Raw genomic sequence first — 22,492 nt, 5'->3', positions numbered from 1 at the left:
CTATAACACAAGTTTCGAAATTACCTTTCTTGGATTCTAGGTAGGCAGGACAGTTCTTTTTCCAGTGGCCGGTCTTCTTGCAGAAGTGACAGGCATCTGATGCTTTGTCTTTCTTCTGCTTCATGCTCTTGGTGGCTTTCTTTTGAGGTGACCCTTGGACATTTGTGCGGTCATGTTGACCCTTGGACATTTGCAGAAGTGACAGTTCTTATTCCTTCTTCTGCTTCGTGAACTTGTTGACCCTTGGACATTTGTGCGGTCATGAACTGTTTCAAGACCTTTTGTCGAGTAGAACGGTTCTGCTCTTCATACATTGTCCTGAGACTGTCCCATATGTCTTTGGCAAGTTCGATCTGATCAAACTGCCTCTGTATCAGGTTGTCTAAGGAGGCAATGATGTAACACCAAGCAAGGGAGTTTTTCTCCTCCCATTCTTGATAGTCTTTCCTTCGGTCCTCAGAAGCCCTATCAGCCAGACGCTCCGGGGCAGGATTCTTTGCCACTTTGTCCAGCTTTTCAGAAGCAAGGACCAGCATAATGTTCCTGTACCAGTCAGCATAGTTTGGGCCCTCAACTTGTTGTCATCAAGTAGTTTTGCAAATGATCCATTTGCCATTTTCTGATAAAAGAGCAAACATCAGTCCACAATCTAATTTGATTCATGTTCATTTCATAGATATGGATTTTAATCTACATTCCACTTCCATTTATTCGTCTCTGAGATTTCCCTCATTTCTTAGTGACGGAGACTACGGGTTGTCTCTAGAAATGTGGGAAATCACATAGGGTGCATGGAGCCAACTGTTTCAGCAGCATAACCCCACCACCTTTCTGTGAAAGATCATATCCACTCATCATATGAGTTTTCCCTTTGGCCTCTATCAGACAAGGTTTAGAGCCACTTTCAGGTAAACCTTTCTGTCCAGTGAGTGCTTACCCATCATATTCGTGAACGCCAAGGTATCGTGAGAGAGTTCCCATTTTCTGGTGAAGCCCCTTCCACATCGGTCTATGATGCCCCTATCATCTTATGAAACACTCAGACAAGCCCAACAGCAAATGGATAGCCCATTTTCTGGTGCGTTTCCTCATTACTGGAGGACCCATCCTCATGCTAATGATGGAAGGCCTTTAGAGAGTCCATCATATGAATCTCCCTATCACATGCACTCATATTAGCCGGAGGGAACAATTAATTACACCCTAGTTCTTATTTTAAGTCAAACCAAAGTGGCTCCCACTAACTTTCATAAGGTCAGATTTCGGTGGGCCTAAATTGGCTAGGGTTCCGCACGTAACCTCTCAATGAGGTGTGGGGCTCACCACTGAGGGAGGTCATCCAATGACCAAAAGGGACACCATGGCAATGATGTGCATTCAGCCATGGTGTGCGCAAGAGCCACTGTCGATGGAGCATGGGCCAAGTACTTATGGCACATTTACGTAGCACATCACACATCCATACATCACATGCAGGGATAAATTTATCCAATCAATTAACCATCTGTAAGGCCCATTTGAAGCCCATTTGCGCAGGTTCAGATCTGAAACAAACTGGTTCAAGATTTGAACCATGGCTCTGATACCACTGAAGGGATGAGAGATCCATCCTATGGATGCCCAAAGATTGTGGAATAAGGGGGCGAATTTCAAAAATTTTTCTCTCCCTTCAACTAGGAATTGCATTCCCTATTTAGAAAATCATATTTTCAAGGATCATTCTTGAACCTTAAACTGAACCTGATCTGAACCAAAAGGAGTAGGAGAGAATTATACCTGATACGGAGAAATAGTATCTCCCAATGGAGGTGTTAACGCCCAAGGAAGGATCTAAAGACTGCTCCCACTGAATATGGCACAGTGCAGGATGGAGCAGAATCAGCAGTGTTCTTCTCCAAGAACTCTGTCCTTCGCAAGAATCAGTAGGATGGTACGTGAGCATATCTTTATTTCAATCCTTTCTCAAAGAACTGATGTCAAGATCCAATCTTGACTTCTCCCACAACTGGAGATCGAACTGGTAAACAGGGCGGCAAGAACAGGGAGGCAGCAAGAGAGTATTCGCAGGGTGCAGAATTCTCTCTTCTTGATTTCAGCACTAAAGAAAATCTGATGTCTCTCCTAAAGGCTGCCGCCCCCTTCTTCTTTTGTTAACCTAGAAAGATCAGCTCCTAAACCAATTAGGAGCAGCTTATCCAAATCATATTTGGATAAGACTTCTCATTAGGTGATAGGGATAAACCCTTATCTTATCTACAGATTAGATTAGCTTTCTCCTAATCTCATTAGGAGGTTTCTAGATCTGAATGTGATTCAGATCTAGACTCTCTGAGTGGATAGGGTCACGACCTCCTATCTGCTAATCCATCTCAGAATTCGCCCCTTTAATTAACTAAATGAATAGCACAGTTCGAAATGGGCTTTAGGCCCAATAAGCTTATGTGCTCACTTAACCTTCCTAACTGCTGCCCAGTTGGGCTTCCTTGTATGTCGTGGGACCCAAGCATTGATCTACACATCAGCCACATGGGTTCGGTCCAGCCTTTGTTACAAGGCCTGGCCGAATACATTGTTAAAGACAGTGCACCCACTGAAGCCCATCGAATGGGCTCTATGGGCCCAACACTTACCCTAAGTGGTCCCTGGGCCAAGCCACCTTGTAACACCTAGGGACTGTGGGCAGATGCAAGATTAGCCCATCAGGTATTATCCTCAACGGTCTTACACTCATCCTCTCAGCCCATAATGATCATACACTACCCGACAAGAGATGACCTCTCCCTCGGCTGCAAGGAACAGTGTTGCACTCTTTGCTTATATGGATCTCGGGAATTAAAACCTTCTTGCAAACATTTTAGAAACCATAATATATATACTTTTATATCTCATATAAAATATACTTTGCAAAACAAATCTCAACGGTTGAAATCGGCTGCCGGCAGTCTTGGTTTCCATCAGTGAGAGTGCATCCCTGATCATTACCTTTGTCCGACAAAGGGGCTGATACTGTCACTATGATCACCCACTCAGATAAATTCTCGGACTGTCCCAACATACCCAGGTTTTGACCCCCGCTAAGGATCTCACTGATTGGTACATCAAAGACAGCCCAATCCGACACCTAGTGTAGTATCATAATCGAGTCTAGGGGTCGGGTGTAACTTTTCAGTTTTGCCTATCAATCTCCAAGGTCCAGGGCAATACTGGAAATCTGGTCCAGTTCAAAGATTCAATTAATCCTACACTGTATGTGCCTAGGGTCTCACCCTGGCAGCTGAGACAGGCCACCCCAACCGATTTGTTGGCACCACAGTGTCAGCCTTGTTAGGATAGGTCTCCCCAGACCGACCCACTGGCTGTGAACATTCTAAACTAACACGAGTCTCATTAAGTGTCCAGTTTAAGGGTATTACACAAAAACATACCAAGGGAACATGAATCAAATATGCACTTTTATTCATTTACAATAAACTCATAAAGTACATCATTTTGATTGAAGCTAAGGGCATACAAAACTGTCTAACACAAACGACCAAAGTCCCACGTAATCGGGCCCAATGTTCTTAGCCAATGAACCCCTAAGACTGCATCACATCCTTGTAGAGCCAAAAGGTGGAAGTCTGCCTTTATAGTTGTGCCTAACGCCTACAAAGTCACCCCTGTACACTTCCCAATGCCAAAGACCCAATCTCCGTTCGCCACCATCACTGAAAACCTGGTTACAGAAGAAACAGGGAGTCTATGTTTTTCTGCAAGGGTTGGGTCTAGGAAGTTGTGAGTAGCTCCACTGTCTATTAGCAAAATAATCGGATGCTCCCGTAATGTACCTCGAATTTTCATAGTGGAGGGGAGGGCTGTTACCTACAATTGCATGAAGGGAGATCTCTGGGGGGTCATCTTCTTCCACTGGGTTTCCCAAGTCGGTAGGAGATTCAAATAGGGGATCGTCATCATCGATGGCCCCTTCTATCCAAAATAACTTTTGGGCCTTCACCTTGCACCGATGTTGGGGTGTATACTTTCTCATCACAATTAAAGAATAGTCCCTTTTCCCTGCGCTCTCTGGCTTCCGCAGGGGAGAGGCATTTGATTTCTAGGGTGTTTCTAGTGGGCAGAGGTGGTGGGAGTCCCGTAACTGGGGGCTTGAATCGAGGGGTATCCTGACGGGTAGTCCTTCTTCTCACTAACAGTTCCTCTTCCTCAAGTAACGCCAGCCTAAAGGCTCGTGCCAGATTGGTGGGTTCAAATTTTTCCACGCCAACTCGAATCTCCGGTTTCAACCCTGCTACAAAGCAACCTACTAGGTAATCCTCATTAAGCCCTCTCACCCTAGCCGATAATCGCTGGAACTCCTCTTGATACTCCTGGACTGACCTTGTTTGAGTGAGCTTTGACAATCTTCCTGCATGGTTAGTAGCTTGTAATCCATTAAATCGGGTGTCAAGAGTTGTTAGATACTGATCCTAGGTGGGTTCGGGCTGGTAGTCGAGGAACCACCGGTACCACTCCACCGCCTTGCCTTCGAACCCCAAGCTCGATACCGCAACCCACTGATCTTCTGGGATCTCGTTCAGGTGGAGGTACGGACGTATGAGTAGCAACCATCCATCCAGATTGGACCCTTGGAACTTAGGCATGTCAAGTTTATGCCGCTGCTGATAGCTGGATTGGCTGGACCCCTCGGCGCCCCTTGTCTGGTTGCTCGCTGAAGCATCGTGTCGGCTGTTCTCCGGCGTCCCGTTTTCCTGGTGTTGGGCAGGATGGTTCAGTCGTTCCAGGATTTCAGCTAACAAAGCATCCGTTCGATTCTGCCGCTTCTCCAAGCTATTCAGCCTTTCTTTAAGCTCACTCATCCTGGGTTCCAGAGGGCCTCCTAGCTCTGATACCAAGATGTTGACAACCTCTTCTCGTTGCCGAGAAGAGAGGCGTACATTTCCCCGAGCTATAGTGTAGAACACCGCTCACAGGGGACGACGACAGTCTCGGAAGAGAAAGCCGTGGAAAGGAGAAATTCTAGGTGAAAAATGTCAATGATCTTCATTAGTAGTCTCATGTAAATTTATAGAAGTTTGGACAAGGCCGTTACGATTCATTATGGAAAAGAAAAACAGAGCAGAAAATCCTCTACCAAGAGCTGTAGTGCTGATCCTGTGGTGATCTGCAATTGTAGGGCGTCTAACCGTCTAATGGCCCGTACTGAGTTCGTTAGGACCCGAACACATCATTAGGTGACCACTCGATGTGTATCATTTTCAGAGTCGCACAATATTGGTGTTCCCCTCTCAATCTCTAGTATGCCTTCTTCTCTTAGAGATCTCCCAATCTCTTCCAACCTTTTGTCTTCGTCATGTTTTGCGAGAAAGGAAGAGTTCTCTGTCAAAGTTCCTGTTGTATTGTCGAACGCGGGAGGTTAGGAGTATTTTTGGCTTAACAGTGTTTTCCCTCTCTCTCTCTTTATATATGCCACCGGCTTGTTAATCAATTTAAATCGGTTCAAATCCGGTTTAAAGCTTTAACCGTCGTGCCAATTCGAAAAAACCACCGCGCCAAATCCCAAATTCGGTTTATGTGGCCTTATTTCTCAATATAGTGGCGGTCATAATGACCGCCGGCTCTAAACCACTGGCTTAGAACGTTTTTCTTGTAGTGTAAGTCATACCGCATAAAGAAAGATTTCATCTTATTTTAATAGATTTGAAAGTTAACGCGAGATTTTTCTGAAAGGTGGCGTTAGAGAGAACTAACTACTAATGCAACAGATTGGGAACAGATGTAGGAAAATGATTTAGGGGGCTGGGCACCAATAGACACTAATGAAGCTACAAGGATTGTCTTCCTCAACGAATCATGGAACCAGCTGTCGGTTCCTTCATGGCTTACCTGAAGGAATAGGTAGCGATCTGCTTCTCCTTTCGTGAATAATTTCCCTACAGCCGTGTCTAATACTGTCTCTTTGGTATATAGATGTTCCTCGCAAAGTGAGGCTTCTCTGGTCTCTACAGGATTGCCGTTGGAACTGGTTGTCAAATCGTCTTGCCGCAAACGCCACCAAGTGGAGAAATTACGCCTTGGAAGGTTACGGTTGCTATGAGCGACACCACCACCATCAGTGCATTTTGCCTAGCTAATCCGTTCGACTGTGGGTTAGCGACGTGCATGAAAATGATGGAACTGTAATGTTGGGGATTGGTGGCTGCTTTGGTTCAGTTTCAACGATGATTATGGAGAAAGAATACTGGGTGGTGGAGATTGAAAGTGTATGAGGATATATTTGAGTGTAGGAAAATTTGATGAGAAAGTTTTAATGGTTTTTGTGCACTGAAATCACATAGAAATCCATCTTCCTCATATGGGTTTTATTTTAAAGATTTGAAGAACCGTAGAAGATAAATTTGACATTTTGTTGTTTTTCATTGTAACAGTAGGGATATTTAAGGCAATATTTAAATAGTAAAAGTAGATTGTCAAATAACTTAAACCATAAGTTATGGAATTAGCTCGGCTACGCTCCTCGCATATCTAAATATATATGGCTTCTTAAATTAAAGTTGCAGAATCCTACGATTGGTACATTTACGGTCACAAGTTGGTTAGTTGATGGTGATCCACTCAGATTTAGATGTCCAAACTATTGGGAATTGGCGTCACTAAAACTTAGAGGAGAAGTTTTGAGGCGCGTTTAAAGATATTTTTTAGAACGTTATTTGCCCCTACTCGATTTCACTGAGTTTTCTGTTGGGTTATAGGCAAATCTATTCCTAGGATGCAACAGAGCTTTGGGCAAGAATCTACAACCAGCAGAGTTGAAGAGTCTCTGAAGAAACCTTCTGTGAGATAATAACAAATCGAACTAGGAGAGACGTCATTTCGAAAACTTGTTTGTGCAAATGCTTGATTCATGTTCCTTAAATAGTTTCTGAAGAGTTATAGAGCAGAGGAAGGTGCTGGTTTAGAGAAAGGCACCTTGAACAATCACAATTTCAATCATTGTGACTGTTAAAAAGGTTGTTAACAGTTAATGTCTATTAATTTTGAATTGTGCCTCTTGATCAAACCCAATCGAATCGCAACCGTTGATGTTTCAACGGACAGCCTCGCACCAAAAGTCAAAGCCGCCCTTTTGTGAGCAAAGTGCACCTCTAAAGCACCTCATTGCATCGCACACACGTGAACATGCGCGTTGCTGAAGGAAGGGGAAATCCATCATATGGATGGCAAAACATGTTGAATGGTAGGGCAAAATTTCAAAAATTTCTTTTTACCCTTTTGGAAATCGCATTCCTAATTTTAGAAAAACTGCATTTTTCAAGGATCGTTCTTGTACCGAACTGGATTAGATCTGAAACCAAAAGAAATGGAGAAGAATACCTGATATGGATTCTATACATGTAGATTCCAAAGAGGGTGTTCACGCCCAAAGAGGCTACCAAAACCAATTTCCACTGAAGTTGGTGCAGGTTAGGGTGAAGCCGGTTCAGCAACGCAGTCCTTCAGCAAGAGCTGCAATCTAATAGCTTGGATTGAGAAAGGGAGATGAGCATGAAATTAATCTGATTTTTCTTGCAAAATAAGAAATAGAAACTAATCTCTATCAGTGCAAGAACTAGAGAACGAATTGGGTTTGAGCAGCAAGAGTAGAGGGAGAAAACTGAGTGCAGAAAGGTGTGATCTCTGGAGCAGTTCACCCTCCTCTATTTATAAGCCTTAAAGATCTGCTCTCCTAATCCAATTAGGAGCTTTCTAATCCAAATCTTTATTTGGATCAGGACTCTTCAAGTGGATAAGAGTTATCCTCTTATCCTATTGTTCATCTAAGCCTATATCTATACCTATATTAGCCCATGTCACATGACTGCTTTAAGCTGTCATGTGACACCCAAATTAATCTAATTAATCATGGGCCTTAGGCCCATTAAGCAAGTGGCTTATGACCCCTTTTAAGTTGCAAGCCAATTTGGCTCTCTTTGTATGGCGTGAGACCCCAACAATGACCTCATATAAGCCCCTTTTGGGTTCAACCAAGCTTCTGTGAAAAAAGCCTGGCCGAATTCACTGTCAAGCATAGTGAACCCCCAAGTCCATCAGTATGGGCTCTTAATGGGCCCAACATTTACACTAAATGGTCCTTGTGTCTAGCCATCCTATAAAGGCCCAAGGACAATGGATTTAAGTAAGATTAGCCCATCAGGAATAACAGTCCTAAATGGTCTTACACTTAACCTCTCAGCCCTTAATGATCAAACAATGCTCGACAAGGGAGGACTTTTCCCCTTGTTGTAAGGTGCAGTGTTGCACTCTTTGCTCGGATGGATCCCAGGAAATAAATCCTTTTGCAAACATTTTTCATAAAAAAGTCTACCATTCTGGTACAAGCCACAGTCTCATACTATCCACATGTTTCTCAAACACTTTCTGTGTCAGTGGCTTAGTCAATGGGTCTAACACATTCTCCGTTGATGCTACCTTCTGAATCTAGACGTCCCTTCTACCAATAATCTCCCATAGATTAAGTGTTATCACATAGTAGTGGAACGGGTGATATGGTAGGATTTCAAATTCTAGGATGAACAACTTCATTGATTAGGTAGTCTCACTTACAACAATGTGCTTGGCCTGGGTCGTGGACTATTTTTCTTACTACATAGGACCCATCATAAAGATGTAACCAAATGTAGACTTTTCATTATCTTGGTCTGACTGGAAATCAGCATCAATATACCCGACAATCTGTAGTGAACTACCATTGAAGATAAGGCAAAATTCTTTTGTTCTCCGAAGGTATTTGATTATGTTTTTCACAGCAATCCAATGCTCCTATCCTGGGTTAGACTGATATCTACTTACTATACTCACAACCTGAACAATGTCTGGCCAATTGCACAACATGGCATACATGATGCTCCCTACGGTAGAGGCATAGGGAACCTCTCTCATGCCCTCAATCTCCTCGGGAATCTTGGGAGACACCCTTAAAGAGAGTGACTTTGTGTCTAAAAGAGACAAATCCTTTCTTGGAGTTCTTCATGTTGTATTTGTTGATAATCTTGTCAATGTAAGTAAATTGGAATAATCCTATTATCCTTTTTTATCTATCTCTATATAGTCGAAGTCCTAAGATGTATGAGGCTTCTCTAAGATCTTTCATGGAGAATTGCTGTGAAAGACATACCTTCACCATAGTCAACATTCCTACCTCATTCCTAATGAGTAGAATGTCATCTACATACAGATCCAGGAACGTAACCTTATCTCCCACTGATTTCCTGTATACACAGGGCTCATTCAGATTTTGCTCCAAGTTAAACTGTTTGACGGTAGAGTCGAATCAGATGTTGCAATTTCTTGAAGCTTGCTTATGTCCATAAATGGATTGATTAAGTTTACGCACCATGGGTTCCTTGTTAGATAGTTTTTGTATGCCCTTAGCTTCAATCAGAATGATGTACATTATGAGTTTATTGTAAATGAATAAAGTATAAATTTGATTCATGTTCCTGTGGTGTGTTTCTGTGTAATACCTTTAAACTGGACACTTAATGAGACTCGTGTTAGTTTAGAACGTTCACAGCCAGTGGGTCAGTCTAGGGAGACCTATCCTGATAAGGCTGACACTGATGTGCCACCAAGTCGGTTGGGGTGGCCTGTCTCAGCCACCAGGGTGAGACCCAAGGCACATGCAGTGTCAGATTAATTGAATCTTTGAACTGGACCAGATTTCCAGTATTGCCCTAGACCTTGGAGATTAATTGGGAAAACTGGAAAGTTACACCCGACCCCTAGACTCGATTATGATACTGCACTAGGTGTCGGATTGGGTTGTCTTCGATGTACCAATCAGTGAGATCCTTAGCGGGGGTCAAAACCTAGGTATGTTGGGACAGTCTAAGAATTCATCTGAGTGGGTGATCATAGTGACAGAATCAGCCCCTTTGTCGGACAAAGGTAATGATCAGGGATGCACTCTCTCTAATGGAAACCAAGACTGCTGACAGCTGATTTCAATCATTGAGATTTGTTTTGCAAAATATATTTTATATGAGATATAAAAGTATATATGTATTATAGTTTCCAAATTGTTTGCAAAAGGTTTTAATCCCAGGATCCATATAAGCAGAGAGTGCAACATCGTTCCTTGCAGCCGAGGGAGAGGTCCTCTCTTGTCGGGCAATGTTTGATCATTATGGGCTGAGAGGTTAAGTGTAAGACCATTGAAGGTAATACCTGATGGGCTAATCTTGCATCTGCCCACAGTCCCTAGGTGTTACAAGGTGGCTTGGCCCAAGGACCACTTAGGGTAAGTGTTGGGCCCATAGAGCCCATATGATGGGTTTTAGGGGGTGTACTGTCCATAACAGTGTATTCGGCTAGGCCTTGTAACAAATGTTGGACTGAACCCATGTGGCTGATGTGTACATCAATGTTTGGGTCCCACGCCATACAAGGAAGCCCAACTAGGTAGCAGTTAGGAAGGCTAAGTGAGCACATAACGTTAATGGGCTTAAAGCCCATTTCGAACTGGGTTAATTTAATTAGTTAAATAAGGGGCAAATTCTGGGAATGGATTAGCAGATAGGATAGGGTCTTAACCCTATCCACGCAGAGAGTCTAGATCTGAATGTGATTCAGATTTGTAAACCTCCTAATGAGATTAGGAGAAGGTTGATCTAATCTGCAGATAAGATAAGGGTTTGCCCTTATCACCTAAAGGGATGTATGATTCGAATATGATTTGGATCAACAACTCCTAATGGGATTAGGAGCTGATCCCTTTAAGGTTACAAAAGGAGGGGGCGGTAGCCTTTAGAAGACACATATTCACATCCTCTTCAGAGCTGAAAACATAGAAGGAAGATTTAAGCATCCCTGCGAAATTCTTTCTTGCCGCCTCCTTCCTATTGCCGCCTCACCTGCCAGTTCGACCTCCAGTTTAGTGGGAGAAATAAAGATTCGATCTTGACATCAGTTCCTTCTGAAGGGACTAATAGGAAGCTGTGCTCACGTGCCATCCTGCTATTTCTTGCGAAGGATTAGGTTCTTGGAGAGAACACTACTAATTCTGCTCCATCCTACACTACGCCATCTTCAGTGGGAGCAGTCTTTGGATCATTCCTTGGGCGTGAACATCGTTGGGAGATATTATTTCTCTGTATCAGGTATAATCCTCCCCTACTGCTTTTATTCAGATCTGGTTCAGTTTATGATTCAAGATTGATCCTTGAAAATATGATTTTCTAAAATAGGGAATGCAATTCCCAGTTGAAGGGAGAGAAATTTTTTTGACATTCGCCCACCTTATTCCCAAGATTTGGGCGTCCATACGATGAATCTCTCATCCCTTCATTCCTGACCAGCAGCAATAAAGCCTTGTGGTTGCTGCATATAGATATCTTCAATAAGATCTCCATCCAGGAACACGGTTTTGACATCCATATGCCAAATCTTATAGTCATAGTGTGCTGTTACAGTTAGTAGGATTTGTATAGATTTAAGCATGGCCAATGGCGAAAAGGTTTCCTCATAATTGATTCTCTCTTTTTGAGTTTTGTAGGTCTCAACCTTCCCATCGGGGCCCTTCTTCCTCTTATAAATCCATTTGCAACCAATTACTTTCACCCCAAGGGGTGGATCTACGAGAGTCCAGACTCCATTGGTTTTCATTAAGTCCATTCGACTCTCATGGCATCTACCAACTTCAAGGAATCTATGTCGAACATAGCTTCCGTATAAGTCAGGGGGATCTTCTTCATTGATCGTGGCTTTCATCAAGTAACTTTCTTGTTCATAGTCGTAACAAACTGGAGGCCTAGAAACCCAGGTAGATCTTCTAAGTTGGGTGTTATCTGGAAGCTATGGGGCATCTCCCACTACTCCTGAGCTCTCCTCATCAAGAATAATTTCTTGACAATGACTATCCAGGATGAAATCTTCTTCCAAGAAGTAGCATTTCGACTACAAAACACTTTTTGTTCTCTTGGGTCATAGAAGAGGTATCCTACAGAGCCTTTGGGGTAGCCTACAAATAGGGAACAACTGGTCTTCGATTCCAATTTATTAGCACTTTTTCTTTTAACATGTGCTGGACAACCCCAAATCTTCAAGTGTCTTACACTTGGTTTCTTGCTAGTCCATAGATCATAGGGAGTCTTAGGAATGGATTTGGTTGGAACCCAGTTTAGAACGTATATAACAGTCTCCAATGTGTATCCCCAAAAGGATATAGGTAGTTCTGAGTTGATGAGAAGTGATCGGACCATATCTAATAGAGTTCGGTTTCTCCACTCTGATACACCATTTAATTGTGGTGTAACAGGAGGAGATAATTGTGATACAATTTCATTGTCCTTTAGCTAGTCCCTGAATTTGTCGAAGAGATATTTGCCTCCTCGATCTGATCGAAGGGCCTTAATCTGTCTCCCCAACTGTTTCTCGACTTTTTGTCTAAACTCCTTCAACTTTTCAAAGGATTCTGACTTATGTCTCATTAGGTACATGTAACCATACCGAGAGTAATCATCAGTGAATGTTATAAAATAACAGTGTTGGTTGCGTGTCCTAACATTCATGGGACCACATACATCAGCATGTATCAAGTTAAGTGTGTCTGTAGATCTTTTAGGCTTACTCTAAAATGGCCATTTTGTCATCTTACCCTAGAGGCAAGGTTCACAAGTTGGAAGATCTTCTATAGTTAGAAAATCCAAATGACCATCCTTTACCAATCTTGTTATACGATCTATGTTTATATGAACATGTCGGTAATGCCACAGGCACGTGGGATTAACCGTATCATGTGATCTTTTCTTGGGAATAATTTCTGATGAAGTTTCGCTTATGTTTGTTTCTAGAGAAGGACAGAGGATATAGAGACCATTCTCAAGTTCTCCGTAAGTAAGGAATTTGTTATTCAATTTAATAGTAATCATATCACTAAATAGAATAAAATAACTATCCTTGCAAAGTTTTGAAACAGAAATCAAATTTCTTCTAAGTGAGGATACATAAAGACAATCTTTATGTCTCACAGTTCCTATGGTTGTAGCTGCAACGGTTGCAGAAGTTCCCAAGTAAAGGATCACCCCGTCGTCACTCAGCCTTCTACTTTCTTTGAACCCCTACAATGTGTTACATGCATGGATAGAAGCCTTGGAGTCAATACACCAGGATGTAGAACTGACCAGCATATTGGTCTCTATGACAAGAGATTCAAAAATACATTCTTTATTCTTGGATTCCAGATATTAAGGACAGTTCATCTTCTAGTGTCTGGTCTATTTGCAGCGGTAACAGGCATCCAATGCTTTATCTTTCTTCTACTTTTTCAACTTGCATGCTTTCTTCTGAGGCCTCTTCTTGCCCTTCCTCTTTCTTTTGCCTAATTTGCCACCTTCAACAAGCATGGCTATCGAATTGTTCTTAATCAGTTCTTCGCCCCTCTACAACATATTGCTGAGTTCCTAAAGGCTAACCTTTAGCTTGTTCATGTTGTAGTTCATGATAAATTGATTGAAGGAGGGAGGCAGAGAGTTAAGGATGGCATCAGTTTTAGTGTCTTCATCGAGCTAAGAACCAAGAGCCTCTAGTTCGTTAATGTGTCCCATCATTTTCATGGTGTGGTCATGTACCTGTTGGCTCTCGGTCATCTGTGTGATCATCAACAACTTGAGGACCTTTTGATGAGTAGAACGATTCTGTTCCTCGTACATCATCTTTAGACTATCTAGAATGTCTTTTGATACTTCAATCTTATCAAACTATCTCTCGATCTGATTGTCCAAAGATGTTATGGTGAAGCACCAGACAAGAGTAGATGTTAGTCCACGACCTAGAATTGATTCATGTTATCTAACATAGAATGGTCTTCTATCTATGCTCCATCTCCATTTGTTCATCTTTGAGATTTCCCTCCTATCTCAGTGATGGAGACACGGTGCAAGTCTTTGGAAATGTGGGAAATCACATAGGTGCATGGAACCAACTGTTTCAGCTGCAAAACCCCACCACTTTCTATGAAGGATCATATCCACCCATCCAATGAGCTTTCCCTTTGGCCTATATTAGACAAGGTTCATTGCCATTTTAGGTTAAACCTTTCTGTCTAGTAAGTACTGACCTGTCATATTGTGGACACCAAGGTACCATGAAAGAGTCTTTCATTTTAGGATAGGCCTCTCCCACATCGATCTATGATGCCCTTATCATCTTATGAAGAAATCTGACTAACTGGACTAGCAAATGGGTAGCCCAATTTTATGGTGCATCTCCACCCACCGAGTCAGCCCGCCTTCATGCTAACGACGAAAAGCTTTTAGAGAATTCATCATATGATATTCCTTATTGCTTGCACTTATATTAATCTAGAGGGAATGAGTTGAAACAGTCCCTATGTCTGGTTTAGGTCATACCAAAGTGACTCCCACTGACTTTCATAAAGTCAGATTCACATGGGCCCAAAACGAACTAGGGTTTTGCGAGGTTCCTCTTGGAGAGAAACTGGTCAGGGGCCCATTGAAAAGGGAGATAATCCAATGATCTGTAGAAATCATGGCAATGATGTGCATTCAACCATGGTTTTCGCAGAGAGCCACATACAATTAAACATAGGCTAAGCACTTATGGCCCATGTACGAATCACATTCAGCACATCACAAGCATTCACATAAACAAAAATTGATCCAATCAATCAGAAGCTTGTAAAACCCTAATTAATTTAAGTTAACACACAATCAGCCCATTAAGGCCCATGAATTATCAAATAATATCATCTAGGTATATGGGATAAACTACAAAATGCAGTTCGGCCCATGTAGCAGTTATATTAAAAATGGGTTGATGTTGCTTTAACTTAGAAAAATTAGGTTTTTTAAGAGTGGGCCAAATTGTATCATGTGATGGGCCATCAAACCCTTGGTCCATAACCAAATTTGAGCCACCTAAAACATGACCCATGGGGCTAAGATCAGACACCATCAAACCATGGGTTTGGTCCAACCAGTTTAGGCCAAACTAGGTCAATTCGGCCTAGGGTTTGGTGTCCAAAACATGTTACAATTCTCAAGATTTTGATCTGAAATTATTAATAGTTAAGTAATGACAATCAATCACAGTAAAAAACACATAATCTAGAGCTGCAAGTGTGATGGTCCGAATCTGATCCGAACAAACTACAAACTTGCAAGAAACTACTAATCGTAGATTGCAGAATTTTTTTGCAAAATCTCTTCTTCTCTTTCGCGCGCTCCAGCATGTCTTCCAATTTAAAAAAAAAAGAAAACCCTAATTTTCTATTAATTACATTAGAATAAATCCTAATACATTTTGTCTAAAATAAAAGAAAATTATTTACATACCAAAATCAAATGAATAAATCGTAGGGTGCGCAAATTTTGGTGCCAATAAAGAATTCGATCTCAACAACACCAACAACCCAAAAATTCAAGAAATAATAATAGAACAATTTTAAAATTGTTACAGAAAAAAAAATAAAAATAATATCAGATCAAATCGCCCAAAAACTGAGAACCGACTTCTCATTATATTGCAAACTGTGCATATCGAGTAGAGCAGTTCTACCGATTTCAACTTAATTTCAGATCTGATTTAATAATTTCGGTTAAAGATTGAACCTTTGGCTCTAATACCATTGAAGGAAGGGGAAATCCATCATATGGATGGCCAAACCATGCTGGATGGTAGGGCAAAATTTCAAAAATTTCTTTTTATCCTTTTGGGAATCGTATTCCTAATTTTAGAAAAACTGCATTTTTCAAGGATCGTTCTTGTACCGAAGTAGACCAGAGTGGGTGTTCACACCCAAAGAGGGTACCAAAACCAGCTTCCAGTGATGATGGCACAACTTAAGGTGAAACTGGTTCAGCAACGCAGTCCTTCAGCAAGAACTGCAATCCAACAACTTGGATCGAGCAAGGGAGATGAGCACGAAATTAATCTGATTTTTCTTGCAAAATCAGAAGTGGGAACTGATCTCTATCAGTCCAAGAACTGGAGAATGAACTGGATTTGGGCAAAAGAGCAGAGGGAGAAAACTGAGAGCAGAAAGGTGTGATCTCTGGAGCAGCTCGCCCTCCTCTATTTATAAGCTATAAAGATTAGCTCTCCTAATCCAATTAGGAGCTTTCTAATCCAAATCTTTATTTGGATATGGACTCTTTAAGTGGATAAGAGTTATCTTCTTATCCTATTGTGATCTAAGCCCATATCCATACCTTTATTCGCCCATGTCAAATGACTGCTTTAAGCTGTCATGTGACACCCTAATTAATCTAATTAATCATGGGCCTTAGGCCCATTAAGCAAGTGGCTCATGACCCCTTTTAATTTGCTGGCTAATTTGGCTCTCTTTGTCTCTTTGTATGGTACGGGACCCCAATAATGACTTCACATAAGACCATATGGGTTCAGCCCAACTTCTGTGAAAAAAGCATGGCTGAATTCACTGTCAAGCACAATGAATCCCTGAGTCCATCAATATGGGCTCTTAATGGGCCCAACGATTACAATAAATGGTCATTGAGTCCAGCCATCCTATGAAGGCCCAAGGACAATGGTCTTAGGTGAAATTAGCCCATCAGGTATAACAGTCCTAAATGGTCTTACACTTAACCTCTCAGCCTTTAATGATCAAACACTACCCGACAAAGGAGGACCTCTCCCCTGGTTGCAAGGTGTAGTGTTGCAATCCCTGCTCAGGTGGATCCTGCGAATTAAAACCTTTTGTAAACTTTTTTTTTAAAAACATAATATATATATATATATAATATATATCTTCATATAAATATATTTTGCAAAATAAATCTCAAACAAATTTGAAATCAACTATCCGCAGTTTTGGTTTCCATCAAAGAGAGCGTAGTCCCGATCATTCACTTTGTCCGACAAAGGGGCTGATCCTGTCACTATGATCACCCACTCGAGTGAATTCTTATATTATCCCAACATACCCAAATTTTGACCCCCAAAGGATGTCACTGATTGGCATATCAAAGACAGCCCAATCCGATACCCAAGCTACTTGGCAACAAATTAGTGTCAGTCTTGGCATGATAAATTTCCCCAAGTCTATCCAACGATTGAGAACATTCTAAAGTAACACGAGTCTCAAAAGTGTCCAGTTTAAGGGTACCAAACCTTCATACTCTCCTCTTTCTATCTAACGAGTATAAATAAAATCTCATTTAAAAACCAAAAACAAGTCTTATAATTTTCCAATGTGGGACAAATTAAAAACTGGTTTTAATAAGAGAAAAAACTATTTTTCAAGACATGTATGTAAATGTGTTTTTCATTTAATTGATCAGTCAAAGCCATTGTGTTTAATGTCTAATGAAATTATAATCCAATACAAAGCAATCAACGTTGAAAAGCAGACTCTTAACTCAAGACATCATTATATAGGCACATGAACTAAAAGCTGCGTGTGTTTCCTTAATTTGGTAGCAAATTTGGGAAAGATTTTCACAAATTAATTTCCTTGAGAGCATTAATTCCATCAAATTTCTGTTTATCCCTAATTAGTTTCTGCCAAATTAACCAATCATGTCCTAACTTAAGTGGGTCGTATCAAACATGCATGGACCATCCAGGCCGAGCATATTGATACTTTCAAAAACATTCTATTGACGATTGGCACAATTAATTATATGAAATCAAATCTATTCAAATCAGTACTGCATGCATATATATAATTTTTCCATCTCTTATTCTCCAACAACATAAACTTATAATAGCCACCATATCCAGAACCTATATATGATTTTATACTTCCTTAATATAAATAAGCATCTATGTTGCAAGCTGAACAGAGCACTCAGGCTTAGTCCTCGAAGGATCAGTGCAGTAGTCATAAATCAGGTAATTCTTCCGAACCCATTCCAACTTCTTCCATTCGCCTGCATCAAGTGTATGGCTCATCCATGGCGGGCTAGGTTTGGTGCACTTTGTTGATTGACCTTGTCCAGACCATACGCAGGCATTAACGCTGTAGTCACGATAATAGGTCACAAAGGGAGCTTTACTCCAGTCAATTTTGATTGCCCCACCTTCAGTGGCCCAATCACTTCCATCCCAGATAGTACCGTAGAGTGTCATGGGCTGCTGTTTTGGAAAAGGAACCGTTGCCCCAGTTTTGTAGACTCTAATGGGTACTTGGTCAACGTAAAATCTTCAGAACAAATAACACAACAAATGCCATGAATTATTACATTTCGTCTATATATATATAATCTGTACGCACACAAAATGTTTACTTACATTATTTGATGGGGGTTCCATAAGATTGAGTAAGTATGGAAGTCAGCAGTCGGATCGAACCAGAGATGAATTCTTTGCTCCCTGGAACCAACGTTCTTTACGAAAACGTTGGTATGAAGAATGTAGTGGCTGGGGTCAGTGTGGCCCAAGAACTCAAAGTCAATCTCGTCGTGCCATTTACCCAGACTTGAGTTGAGCTATACATGCATTAGGCAAAAGAAAAGACACAATTATTTGTTTATTATGGGATCTAAAAGCTTATCATGCACCAAGTAGTTTTAATTTGCCTAGTAAATCAAAACAGAAACTATTGATCGGAATTGAATTTGGCTGTGTTTGGTTGGTTTGATAGAAAGTAGGAGAAGTTGTACATAGAATGTCCATCTATCTATCTCTTGATTTCTATCAAACTCAACATATATAGGCTTGGAGATTTTAAGGATGAGATGAGAAGTTGTACATAGAATGTCGTAACAGTGCCAGCAGACATCCCAGGAACGAGCTTCATTCTAATGTCGAATTTTCCAAAGATGAACGCCTTTTTGGATTGAAACCCCGAACCGCAGGATTTATCCATCAAGAGACTAAGTTGTCGACCATCAGAAGAGACATTCATGTGGTGGGGGCAAAACAGAGCACCTGTATCAGAGTGGAAATTGGCCATACATACGGAAAATGACAAAGGAAAAAGGAGAAACAAAAGGAGATGAACCACTGGTTTTAACGGAATAGCCATGTTTTTTGATACATGTATTTACGTTGGCAAGATCAAGGCTGTTGACGAGTGAGTTCTTCTGTTACGCGAGTCCTGTACTTATAGAGAGCTAAGGTAGTGGCGCTTTTATCATAACAAATTGACGACATTAATTTAGTAAGCCACCTAGGAATGACTGACGTTACTATTTTCCCATTTTTCCATCCAAATAAATTAAATTAGATAACAAATTATCGAGAGATGAGGCAAATTAAGTCGGAACAATTAATGTTGTTTTATTCTTCTAGAAACTAAAATTATTTCAACAAACAGTGCAAATTTTATCATATAAAGCCTGAACAATTATTTATACTCCCTCTAATCTAGTATTTGTCATGCAGGGGAATAACCAAAACCTGAAAGCTCATAACCACACATAAAACTGCACAAGAGTTGAAAACCACCTTTAACCCAAATACTTAAACTAGATTTCGGGCCAATCGTTATATTTGTCCTTTGCAACTTTTATCATATTATTGGGCTACACCATGTTTTCAGTGTTGTATGAACATTTGAGCTAGTTAGGCCCAGTGGAACTTATCAACTTTTGATAGCATAGGCCAGATCTTCATAGCGCTAAAATTCTTTAAATTGGGCAACCCAGTTTGCAATCCTATTTCCAAATCCAACTCAACAATTTTAAAATATATAGGAAACATTAAATTATAAAAACAATGGCTCTTCAACTTATAAAATAATTTTGTAATTGTGAAACATAGAACTCGTTAATTATAAATTTCATATAATTGTATATTACTCATTTATGTATATATAATTATGAATATATTTTATAAAATTTAAACCTACTTGGATCTTAATTAGATTAAATAGGTTTATTCAACATCCAATCCCATTATTAGTTAAATGGATGTATCTTTTAAAATCCGAATTTGATTTTATTATATATATAGGAGTAATCATGTGCAGGCTGGGCTGGGGCTTTGATTTGGTATATATATAGAGAGAGAGTAAAATAAATTGTGTAATTTATATAATAGAAATATTATGTATCATTTTATATATAATATTTATATAGTGCAGACCTAGGCCTTAAAAGAAGGTATAGGTCCAAGAGCAAAAATTTCGGGTTTGGACTGGGCTCTAAATAAATCAATAATCGCCCCTTATCACGCACATGAATATGAAATTTCAAATACAAAATAAATGAATGGAATTTTGGATTAGGTGTCCAAGTCCACTGACTGCCGTAATTAAGCTTAGCCCGTGAAGTTTTAATTATATACAGAGGGCAACTTAGTCTCCGATGTGAAGATTTATATTTATATATGCTACTATAAAAAGGGGAACAGCTATCCAAGGCTTTTAAACATTTTCTTAGAGAAAAGGTAGTCTTATTTTTAAATTTGGTCTCTTTATTGTGGGGGCAAAATATGTAATTTTGAAGTACTACTTTTTAAGTTTACTTTATTCTTTTTCATTAAATCATACATTTAATATTAACTCCCTTTTTCATTGAAACCTATATCATTTTCTTTATTGAAACATTAAATTCTTTATTTAAGGCACATTAAATAAATGAGATTTGTGGATTTTTTCTTCACTAAAATATCCATACTTTTGTATTTGGTTTTCTCTCTAATTGTGAGGGCAAAATATGTAATTTGAACTACTAGTTATCACTTTATTCAATCCCCTTCTCACTAAGTGTTATATTTAACCTATTTTTGTTTCTCACCAATAAATTTAATTAATTACATTTATATCCAATAATTTTAATAACATAGAAACTATGTTTCTAAAAGCCTACAGGAAAAAGTAGTTCTTCCTCCATCCTAGTGGCTAGTAAGTTTTTTAACTATCGATATTGTACTATTTTATATAAAAAGCAGCAATAGCTCTCTAAGGGTTCTGCACTTTTACTTTAAGGTAAAATACTGATATATTTGAGGTTTAGCCCCTCCCTATTGTGAAGGTGAAAAATGTAACTTGAATTACTACTTTTTAGTTCATTCTATTCCCTCTCACTAAGTCATATATCTAACATAATTGTCACTTTCTCTTACTAAATCTTGTATCTATGGTATATTAAATAAATGATCTCTGTGGATTTTCTTTTTAATTAATATGCCCATACTTTTGAATTCCTCCCTCACAAAATGTCCAAAATTTAAATTGTTAATTCTCATTCATTCATATTAAATCCTTAAATAAAACACCCCTACTTTTGAATTTTCTCTTGGTAAAAGAAGTGGAATTTAAACTACTATTTTTCACTTCGTTCAATTCCTTCTCATTTATTCTCATTAAATCCTATATTTAAGGTATTTTTGTTACTTACCAAAAACTTTGCCAATTAAATCTATATCCATATTTGTATTTGGATATATTTGTACCTTACATATTAACTCCCATTTCCTCTCATTAAATCCTATATTTATGATATACTAAATAAATGGGCTTTTTAGATATTTCTTGACTGAAACAACCCTACTTTTGAACATTGTACCCCTCTAATTGTAAGGGCAAAAATTGTAATTTGAACTACAACTTTTCACTTCATTTAGTTCCATATCACTAAGTCCTAGGGGTGATCATGAGTCATTTCGGTTCAGTTCCATGGAAGAACCTGGAACTTACCCTATAGGGGTCGATTCCAGGTTTTTGGAATTGGAACCAACCTTATGAAGGTCAATTCTAGGGTCGATTCTAGCCTTGGCAGTTCTGGGGTTGGTTTCAAGGTCTACCCGTGGAACCTATTATTTTTTTACTCTCTCCCTTTAAAAAAAAATGAAATGTGTCCTTTAAAAACTTGATTTTCAATAATGATAATATATAGTATAAAACTTATATTATCTTTATTAATTCAATTGAGTAATTTATTATGTAGATTATCATAATATATTAATATATGGTTCAAAATTTGTCATTATACTTTAAATTTTATAAATATTACCTTGTATAATATTTATTATATACATTCAAATTTTATAATTAAAAAAAAATGATCAAATAACTTAAGTTACTCAATGGTCAAGTGAGACCATGGATTTTGTAACCATGAGTGCTTGGGTTCAAATCTTCATATCCGTAAAAATATTTTGGGATTTATTTCAAGGTAAGTTCAGTTCCAAGGTCGGTTCTACCAAGGCCAACCAAGGCTAGCTCAATAGGTCGGTTCGGGTAAGGTAAACCCCTAAACCCTGAGACCGACTTGGGTGGGGGTGGTTCTAAGAATTTGGAACCAAGCCCTACCTTGTAATATATTGGGTAGGGTCATTTCAAGGCCGATACCAGGTTGGTTTCATTTGGTTCTAGGTAGAACCTACCCATTTGTTCACCCCTATTAAATCCTACATTTAAGATGTTTACTCCATTGTCTCTCATTAGATTCTTCATTCGAGGTATTTTTGTTTCTCACCAAGAAATTCTACTAAGTAAATATTTGATAATTTTAATAATATGAAATCTATGTACTTAAAACCAACATGAAAGCAAATCCATCCATCCATC

General features: G+C 39.6%; 1 protein-coding gene across 1 annotated transcript; it reads right to left on the bottom strand.

The window, feature by feature from the left end:
- Positions 1 to 17,653: 17,653 nt before the first annotated feature.
- Positions 17,654 to 19,027, bottom strand: LOC104590782 (xyloglucan endotransglucosylase protein 7-like). The gene is made up of 3 exons (XM_010249526.2): positions 18,728 to 19,027; positions 18,268 to 18,464; positions 17,654 to 18,178 (listed from the first exon to the last, which is right to left on the bottom strand). The coding sequence occupies exons 1-3, from the start codon at positions 19,001 to 19,003 to the stop codon at positions 17,800 to 17,802; spliced, it is 852 nt and encodes a 283-aa protein (XP_010247828.2). The 5' UTR covers positions 19,004 to 19,027; the 3' UTR covers positions 17,654 to 17,799.
- Positions 19,028 to 22,492: the final 3,465 nt, after the last annotated feature.

Source organism: Nelumbo nucifera, chromosome 7 (assembly GCF_055504915.1).
Source record: "Nelumbo nucifera cultivar China Antique chromosome 7, China Antique-T2T, whole genome shotgun sequence".
Taxonomy (NCBI): domain Eukaryota; kingdom Viridiplantae; phylum Streptophyta; class Magnoliopsida; order Proteales; family Nelumbonaceae; genus Nelumbo; species Nelumbo nucifera.
Note: the sequence above shows the minus strand (reverse complement) of the source record. Positions and strands in the feature narration are given on the sequence as shown.

Bases quoted from the DNA above. Each gene is read 5' to 3' on its own strand.
- LOC104590782 (XM_010249526.2), bottom strand. From the start codon at position 19,003: ATGGCTATTCCGTTAAAACCAGTGGTTCATCTCCTTTTGTTTCTCCTT. The intron at 18,465-18,727 runs GTACAACTTCTC...ATGCATGTATAG, and splicing joins GCACTGTTACGACATTCTAT to CTCAACTCAAGTCTGGGTAA. The intron at 18,179-18,267 runs GTAAGTAAACAT...TTTGTTCTGAAG, and splicing joins TGGAACCCCCATCAAATAAT to ATTTTACGTTGACCAAGTAC.